Genomic DNA, 10,000 nt, shown 5'->3' on the forward strand with positions numbered 1-10,000 from the left:
TGTGTTTTTTTTAAATATGATTTTTTTTCCACAGATTTTATAAATGCAAAAAAAAAAAAAAAAAAAAAATGCAACCGTAACTATAACGTCCGTATTTTCTCATATAATAGCTGCCGGGCGTTTATTCAACTGCAAAGAAGTACCAGGCGTCTACTAGGACAAAGTTTTAAAGGTCTAAACTAGAGATGTCCGATAATGGCTTTTTTTACCGATATTGTCCAACTCTTAATTACCGATCCCGATATCAACCGATACGGATATATACAGTCGTGGAATGAACACATTATTATGCCTAATTGTGTTGTGATGCCCCCGCTGGATGCATTAAACAATGTAACAAGGTTTTCCAAAATAAATCAACTCAAGTTAAGGAAAAAAAGTGCCAACATGGCACTGCCATATTTATTATTGAAGTCACAAAGTGCATTATTTTTTTTTAACATGCCTCAAAACAGCAGCTTGGAATTTTTAGGAGGTTGAGGTGGGTGGGGTTGGGGAGTGGGTAGCGGGGGGTGTATATTGTAGCGTCCTGGAAGAGTTAGTGCTGCAAGGGGTTCTGGGTATTTGTTGTGTTGTGTTTATGTTGTGTTACGGTGCGGATGTTCTCCCGAAATGTGTTTGGTCATTCTTGTTTGGTGTGGGTTCACAGTGTGGCGCATATTTGTAACAGTAATAAAGTTGTTTATGCGGTCACCCGCAGTGTGACCTGTATGGCTGTTGACCATACAGGTTTGTGAAAAGCCGTTGATATTATGTGACTGGACCGGCACGCAAAGGCAGTGCCTTTAAGGTTTATTGGCGCTCCGTACTTCTCCCTACGTCCGTGTACACAGCGGCGTTTTAAAAAGTCATACATTTTACTTTTTGAAATCGATACTGATAATTTCCGATATTACATTTTAAAGCATTTATCAGCATCGACATCTCTAGTCTAAACCAGTCATTCTACAAACTGTGGTACGTGTACCTCTCGTGGCACGCCAAAGAATCTCGTCTCGATTACTGTAACGTATTATTTTCGGGCCTCCCTATGTCTAACATTAAAAGATTACAGTTGGTACAAAATGCGGCTGCTAGACTTTTGACAAGAACACAACAACACTAAGTACACACATTTGAAAGGCAATTTGGTTGATATATAATGTAGGAACCACAAATATTAATAACAGAAAGAAACAACCCTTTTGTGCAAATGAGTGTAAATGGGGGAGGGAGGTTTTTTGGGTTGGTGCACTAATTGTAAGTGTATCTTATAAATAATAAATAAATTGTATTTTTTATGTTGATTTAATAAAAAATAAAAACATTTAATAAAAAAATAAAATAATAATAATTAAAGCTGCAAGCAGCGATGGACGGGACCGACTTTGAGGGCTCATAAAATCCAAACCAGAGCAGTAATTAAAACTCTTTCATCAACTTTTAATCAGAAGGGTTCAATCTCTCTCCTGCGCTAATTTGAAGCCGACACGACAAACGCGCTCAGAGGAGATAATGTTTGAAAAAAGGTGACTGTTTTTACTCAACTTTTGTTTTGATGGGGGGATTGCAAACTTCCTGTTGATTTTTGCTGGGGGTTGTCAGTGTATGAAATATAGGTAAAGTGAAACCTACATAGAGGTTTTTGTTTCATGTCTCTACGACATTCCTACTGGGAGTTAGAGGCAGTTTTGTCTGTGTTTTCTTCCTAGGGGGCGCTAGAGCGCAATTTTGAGTTTTGGGGTTTGTTTTTTTTGATTAGATCAAAATTTTTGCCAGTCCTGATGTGTGTGTCCAATTTGGTGAGTTTTGAAGCATGTTAAGGGGGTCAAATTTCAGTTCAAAGAGGCGGCGGTATAATAATAAAACGCTAGAAATACAATAGGGTCCTCTGTCCCAAAGGGACATCGGTCCCTAATAATTAAAGCTGCAAGCAGCGATGGACGGGACCGACTTTGAGGGCTCATAAAATCCAAACCGGAGCAATAATTAAAACTCTTTCATCAACTTTTAATCAAAAGGGTTCAATCTCTCTCCTGTGCTAATTTGAAGCCAACACGACAAACGCGCTCAGAGGAGATAATGTTTGAAAAAAGGTGACTGTTTTTACTCAACTTTTGTTTTGAAGGGGGAATTGCAAACTTCCAGTCCTGATGTGTGTGTCCAATTTGGTGAGTTTTGAAGCATGTTAAGGGGGTCAAATTACAGCTCAAAGAGGCGGCGGTATAATAATAAAACCCTCGAAATACAATAGGGTCCTCTGTCCCAAAGGGACATCGGTCCCTAATACATCGGTCCCTAATAATAATAATAATTTATTGTGCGGCCGGGTACCAATCGATCCACAGACCGTTGGTGGTTGGGGACAACGTTCCCTCTAAGGTGCGTGCCTGCGCAATTGCGCACTGCTCAAGCGTCCTCTGCGCACAGCAAATATATGCCGCGCACCAAATCCAATCGCATCTGAATTCCAAACAAAATAAACACATTTATTCTGTGTCATTTTGCAATGCAACTCTGAGTGACAGTGACAACAAGCGGCCCTAACGGTGTTCGTCAACACCGTTCAATTGAACACCGTTCAATTATTGTAACGTCTATCGAGATGCTTCGAGGACAGGAATTATATTGATCACTTTATTGAGCAAAACTGTTTATATTGGGCCATAACCACACCAAAAACACGAGTAAAAAACTTCTATCTGGAAAAAATAGTCATTTTCTGCCGTACAAACCAGGCCAAAACCAAGATGTCATCTGTCACCAACACGCATACCACTAAGCCACTGGTGCGTTTATGGCCACACAAAAAGTCGGACAACTCAAACACCACACAAAGTTACACTATGACTCCTCTGTCATATGTTTGCTTATTCTACTGCAGGGGTCACCAACGCGGTGCCCGCGGGCACCAGGTAGCCCGTAAGGACCAGATGAGTAGCCCGCTGGCCTGTTCTAAAAATAGCTCAAATAGCAGCACTTACCAGTGAGCTGCCTCTATTTTTTAAATTGTATTTATTTACTAGCAAGCTGGTCTCGCTTTGCTCGACAATTTTTAATTCTAAGAGAGACAAAACTCAAATAGAATTTGAAAATCCAAGAAAATATTTTAAAGACTTGGTCTTCACTTGTTTAAATAAATTCATTAATTTTTTTACTTTGCTTCTTATAACTTTCAGAAAGACATATTTAGAGAAAAAAATACAACCTTAAAAATGATTTTAGGATTTTTAAACACATATACCTTTTTACTTTTTAAATTCCTTCATCTTCTTTCCTGACAATTTAAATAAATGTTCAAGTAAATGTATTTTTTTCATTGTAAAGAATAAATACATTTTAATTTAATTCTTCATTTTAGCTTCTGTTTTTTCGGCGAGGAATATTTGTGAAATATTTCTTCAAACTCATTATGATTAAAATTCAAAAAAATTCTGGCAAATCTAGAAAATCTGTAGAAGCAAATTTAAATCGTATTTCAAAGTCTTTTGAATTTCTTTTAAAATTTTTGTTCTGGAAAATCTAGAAGAAATAATGATTTGTCTTTGTTAGAAATATAGCTTGGTCCATCCATCCATCCATCCATTTTCTACCGCTTATTCCCTTTGGGATCGCGGGGGCGCTGGAGCCTATCTCAGCTACAGTGGGGCGGAAGGCGGGGTACACCCTGGACAAGTTGCCACCTCATCGCTTGGTCCAATTTGTTATATATTCTAACAAAGTGTAGATTGGATTTTAACCTATTTAAAACATGTCATCAAAATTCTAAAATTACTCTTAATCAGGAAAAATTACTAATGATGTTCCATAAATTATTTTTTTAAATTTTTTCAAAAAGATTTGAATTAGCTAGTTTTTCTCTTTTTTTTTCGGTTGAATTTTGATTTTTAAAGAGTCGAAATGGAAGATAAACTGTTTCAAAATTTAACAGTCATTTTTTGTGTGTTTTCTCCTCTTTTAAACCGTTAAATTAAATATCATTAATTATTAATAATAACATAGAGTTAAAGGTAAATTGAGCAAATTGGTTATTTCTGGTAATTTATTTAAGTGTGTATCAAACTGGTAGCCCTTCGCATTAATCACTACCCAAGAAGTAGCTCTTGCTTTCAAAAAGGTTGGTGACCCCTGTTCTACTGTCATTTATTATTAATGTTAATTTATTGATATTAATCATGGAATGCTGTTCCTAGAGAACGTTACAGGAATGCACACTTCATCCTATGCTTACATTTCATTGTGCAACATGAGGATGTTTAAGGGGAACTAAATGTGATCTCTGAAAGGGGTACAAATGATTTCCAAAGCATGATGTTGTGATGTTGCTCACATGTGCTCCACTGAATGCTCAGGGAGGTTTTGTGTTTGCTCACACACATGAACAATTAGAGGGAACATTGGTTGGGGACCACTGATATGGGGCAATAAGAGTTTGGTACCTGTGTACGAGACATTCTTCTTCTTCTTCTACAGCAAGCAAAGCACAACGGGAAAGAGAAAAGAGCGGTAAGGATAAAAATAAAAATAAGAGGACTAAAGATTTAGAAGCAGTGGTGCAAAGTGCACAAAGTGAGAAAAGTGGAGAGAGAGAGAGGAGGCAAGAGCGTTTTAATCCCTCTTTAGAAGAGGGGAACGGATAAAAGGGGGGAAATGGATTGAAAAAGGCCATAAATAAGTCATAAGCGGACCATACTCTAGGCCAGGGGTCACCAACGCGGTGCCCGCGGGCACCAGGTAGCCCGTAAGGACCAGATGAGTAGCCCGCTGGCCTGTTCTAAAAATAGCTCAAATAGCAGCACTTACCAGTGAGCTGCCTCTATTTTTTAAATTGTATTTATTTACTAGCAAGCTGGTCTCGCTTTGCCCGACATTTTTAATTTTAAGAGAGACAAAACTCAAATAGAATTTGAAAATCCAAGAAAATATTTTAAAGACTTGGTCTTCACTTGTTTGAATAAATTAATTAATTTCTTTACTTTGCTTCTTATAACTTTCAGAAAGACAATTTTAGAGAAAAAATACAACCTTAAAAATGATTTTAGGATTTTTAAGCACATATACCTTTTTACCTTTTAAATTCCTTCCTCTTCTTTCCTGACAATGTAAATCAATGTTCAAGTAAATTTATTTTTTTATTGTAAAGAATAAAAAATACATTTGAATTTAATTCTTCATTTTAGCTTCTGTTTTTTCGACGAAGAATATATGTGAAATATTTCTTCAAACTTACTATGATTCAAATTAAAAAAAAAATATTCTGGCAAATCTACAAAATCTGTAGAATCAAATTTAAATCTTATTTCAAAGTCTTTTGAATTTATTTTAAAAATTTTGTTATGGAAAATCTAGACGAAATAATGATTTGTCTTTGTTAGAAATATAGCTTGGTCCAATTTGTTATATATTCTAACAAAGTGTAGATTGGATTTTAACCTATTTAAAACATGTCATCAAAATTCTAAAATTAATCTTAATCAGGAAAAATTAATTATGATCTTGCATAAATTATTTTTTTAATTTTTTCAAAAAGATTCAAATTAGCTAGTTTTTCTCTTCTTTTTTTTCGGTTGAATTTTGAATTTTAAAGAGTCGAAATTGAAGATGAACTATGTTTCAAAATTTAATTGTCGTTTTTTTTCGTGTTTTCTCCTCTTTTAAACCGTTCAATTAAGTGTAAATATCATTAATTATTAATAATAACATAGAGTTAAAGGTAAATTGAGCAAATTGGCTATTTGTGGCAATTTATTGAAGTGTGTATCAAACTGGTAGCCCTTCGCATTAATCACTACCCAAGAAGTAGCTCTTGCTTTCAAAAAGGTTGGTGACCCCTGGTGTAGGCAGACTGGGTGTGCAGTGTGTGCAGGCAAATGAAAAGAATCAAACTATTATTACTGGATGAGGAGATAACATGAGTGTTACCTGTATGTAGGACAGTATATCTGTGGTGAAGAGTGTGTGGCAAAATTCAGACACGGGTCTGGACTTGCGTGCGCGCACCAAGCGAGCACACTGAACTCTGGGAAGTACATCATAAATTGCAACGTGGGCATTTTTCTTTGAGGGTATTAACACAGACTGTAATGATGCTCGCTAATTGCAGCTGTTAGTCACACTGCAGTTATAAAAAATAACAAAAAGGCGCGTTATGTAATGGAGAATGGTTTAAAACGGCCTCTCCGCTCTCCTCTCCCTCTTTCAGACACACCGCTTTTATTTTTTTTAGTAAAGACACTTTTTTTTTTTTTTTTTTACCTGGAGGGGTCTGTGTTGACTGCCTCGGCTGGAGGAGAGGGAGAAGGACATGGATTTCTTTTGAAAAGGTTTACAGCGTGGCCGGCCTTTGTGATGGCGTGAGCATACCTTTCTGTATGGCATCTTGGAGAAGATCGTGTTTGGCTTGAAGTTTGGAAGTCAGGGAGCTGCTGGTGAGAAACTCCTTTACTTTCTGTAGCAATGAAAAAATAAAAATAAAAAAGACAAGAGATTCACTGTTTTCTTCTCTTTATGGAATATTTGTTATTTCACATCCCGTCTCAGATTATACAGAGTCATGCTTGCCAACCTTGAGACCTCCAAATTCGGGAGATTGGGGGGGGTGTCGGGGGCGGGGTTAAGGGGGGAGGAGTATATTTATAGCTAGAATTCACTGAAATTCAAGTATTTCTTATATATATACATATATATATATATTAGGGATGTCCGATAATGGCTTTTTGCCGATATCCGATATTCCGATATTGTCCAACTCTTTAATTACCGATACCGATATCAACCGATACCGATATCAACCGATATATACAGTCGTGGAATTAACACATTATTATGTCTAATTTGGACAACCAGGTATGGTGAAGATAAGGTACTTTTAAAAAAAAATTATAAAATAAAATAAGATAAATAAATTAAAAACATTTTCTTGAATAAAAAAGAAAGTAAAACAATGTAAAAACAGTTACATAGAAACTAGTAATGAATGAAAATGAGTAACATTAACTGTTAAAGGTTAGTACTATTAGTGGAGCAGCAGCACGCACAATCATGTGTGCTTACGGACTGTATCCCTTGCAGACTGTATTGATATATATTGATATATAATGTAGGAAGCAGAATATTAATAACAGAAAGAAACAACCCTTTTGTGTGAATGAGGAGGGAGGTTTTTTGGGTTGGTGCATTAATTGTAAGTGTATCTTGTGTTTTTTATGTTGATTTAATTAAAAAAAAAAAAAAACAAAAAAAAAAAACGATACCGATAATAAAAAAAAACGATACCGATAATTTCCGATATTACATTTTAACGCATTTATCGGCCGATAATATCGGCAGGCCGATATTATCGGACATCCGTAATATATATATATATATATATATATATATATATATATATATATATATATATATATATATATATATATATATATATATATATATATATATATACATATATATAAATAAAATAAATACTTGACTTTCAGAGAATTCTAGCTATATATATATATATATATATATATATATATATATATATATATATATATATATATATATATATATATATATATATATATATATATATATATATATATATATTAGGGATGTCTGATATCCGATATTCCAATATTGTCCAACTCTTAATTACCGATACCGCTATATATACAGTCGTGGAATTAACACATTATTATGCCTAATTTGGACAACCAGGTATGGTGAAGATAAGGTACTTTTAAAAAAAAATTATAAAATAAAACAAGATAAATAAATTAAAAACATTTTCTTGAATAAAAAAGAAAGTAAGACAATATAAAAACAGTTACATAGAAACTAGTAATTAATGAAAATGAGTAAAATTAACTGTTAAAGGTTAGTACTATTAGTGGAGCAGCAGCACGCACAATCATGTGTGCTTACGGACTGTATCCCTTGCAGACTGTATTGATATATATTGATATATAATGTAGGAAGCAGAATATTAATAACAGAAAGAAACAACCCTTTTGTGTGAATGAGGAGGGAGGTTTTGTGGGTTGGTGCATTAATTTTAAGTGTATCTTGTGTTTTTTATGTTGATTTAATTTAAAAAAAAAAAAAAAAAAAAACAAACAAACAAAAAAAAACCGATACCGATAATAAAAAACCCGATACCGATCATTTCCGATATTACATTTTAACGCATTTATCGGCTGACTTTCAGAGAATTCTAGCTATATATATATATATATATATATATATATATATATATATATATATATATATATATATATATATATATATATATATATATATATACGAGATACATGTCTAAAAAAAATAAAATAAAAAACATTATAATTAATTTTTTAAAATTTTAGACATGTATAACTTTAAAAAGTTTCTTGTGCGCACGAGATACATGTCTAAAAAAAATAAAATAAAAAAAATTATAATTTTTCATTTTTTTTATTTTAGACATGTATAACTTTATAAAAAGTTTCTCGTGCGCACGAGATACATGTCTAAAAAAAATTTAAAAAAATAAAAAATTATAAAAAAAATGTTTTCCCCCATGTCCCTTTAGGGGCTCCGTAGATTCTTATCTGAAAGTTGTTTTTCTCTGTAAAAGGCATGTTAAATGTTGAAATTGTGCTATTTTGGAGGACAAGCATCGATTCAATTGTTTTAAATTCATTTCAAAAGAGGTGTTTTGAGTCAAGAGCTTCTTTACAGAAAAAAATTAGGCTGGTAAAATGAAGTTCAACTGCACATAAATACAAAAGTTATCAGTCTAAAGTTTTGACACACTTCATGCTGTTGAAGAATAGCTTTTTACTGGTAATTTACATACGTATTAATTTAATGTAAATGTAAATACAGCCACTGCGTTTTATTTAACTACCGTAGTAAGGGAATTCATACGGCCCCCTTCATTGCAGTTTACCTAGCACATGAAACGTGACAAACTGGGGTGTTGCACTATCCACATTACCCGCCAGACGGCAGTAGAGTGTTGAATATCTTAAAATGTAAAAATCCAATTTGGACCACAGTGCCAGTTGTTGTGTAGAGTGGCGCTTTCCATCCTTTTCAGCAGACTGCATTGCAAAAATTATGAATGATCCACCCAGGAATGAAGCCATATGAATCCCTTTGCTACTGTAAACCATGAAGAGGAATTGGATTTGTTTAAAAAAAACTAAACTCATTTTATGTAAGAAGTAAACAATGCAACTTTGACAATAATCTAGAGTGCATGAGAAAGTGGATAGGAAAAAAATAGTTCTCAAGTACATGGTGATTTATCCTGCAAGCTGCTCAGTCAGCATTAATAGCCCTGATGACTTCATTGTAAACAACAGTATGGCAAGTACAACACTGTAAAGTCAATAACTTTGTCGGAAGGTTGCCTACAGCCGCAGCTGTAAATGGTTTTGACTGCAGGCTAACCGGATAATTGACATGTGCACAAGAGGTGTTAACTGGAGCGTTTACGGTACACGTACGTATTTACTCACCGTTAAATAGTAAGTCTCTGTCTCTTGCTGATTGGCCCGACGCTTGGCGAGGGTAAGTTTTGGGGCGCTGGCTCCTCCTCCGGGGGGCTCGTGCGAAAGGCCGCCGGGAATGTCGGAGGAGGGGTTGCAGTCGCTGTCGCACATGCAGTCCAGCAGGGCGCTCAGCGTCGCTTTGAGGGTTTTACTGACCTGACACGGGCAACAGATGGATTACAATCAACATACCAGATGACAGATTGTCCGTCGGTGTTGCTAAGAACGGTGTGGACCGAGGTCATCTCACCTCCTCTGTTTCCAGCGTGACGGCAGCGAGTCGAGACTGAAGCTGCTGAAATCTGGTCTCCAGCTCGTACCTCACCTGGCTCTCCGCACTCACCTCGCACACCTGAAGTACAGACAAGAACTCACAACCTACCGATCTCAGGGCGGACACTTTTGCGACTTCGGTAAGCTATGAAGCCACACCGCTTGATGGATTGTCGGTGCATTAAACATACCAGTATTATTATGGTGTGTGTATAAGGACCGCAAAA

The 10,000-nt window shown here is 35.2% G+C and overlaps 1 protein-coding gene across 5 annotated transcripts in view; it reads right to left on the bottom strand.

Moving 5' to 3' along the window:
* Nucleotides 1-10,000, bottom strand: part of arhgap4b (Rho GTPase activating protein 4b) — a 95,525-nt gene that overhangs the window by 30,329 nt on the left and 55,196 nt on the right. For 3 of the 5 annotated variants that reach the window (XM_062054654.1, XM_062054657.1, XM_062054655.1), the window contains exons 9-13: nucleotides 9,751-9,852; nucleotides 9,468-9,656; nucleotides 6,343-6,427; nucleotides 6,235-6,262; nucleotides 5,902-5,998 (exon numbers count right to left, since the gene is read on the bottom strand). In XM_062054654.1, the coding sequence (XP_061910638.1) occupies nucleotides 5,902-5,998; nucleotides 6,235-6,262; nucleotides 6,343-6,427; nucleotides 9,468-9,656; nucleotides 9,751-9,852 (501 nt within the window). Of the gene's footprint in view, nucleotides 1-4,418; nucleotides 4,447-5,901; nucleotides 5,999-6,234; nucleotides 6,263-6,342; nucleotides 6,428-9,467; nucleotides 9,657-9,750; nucleotides 9,853-10,000 lie in introns of all 5 variants that reach the window. The other 2 variants (XM_062054656.1, XM_062054658.1) reach the window with 1 other exon arrangement.

Source organism: Entelurus aequoreus, linkage group LG07, assembly GCF_033978785.1.
Source record: "Entelurus aequoreus isolate RoL-2023_Sb linkage group LG07, RoL_Eaeq_v1.1, whole genome shotgun sequence".
NCBI classification, from domain to species: Eukaryota; Metazoa; Chordata; class Actinopteri; order Syngnathiformes; family Syngnathidae; genus Entelurus; species Entelurus aequoreus.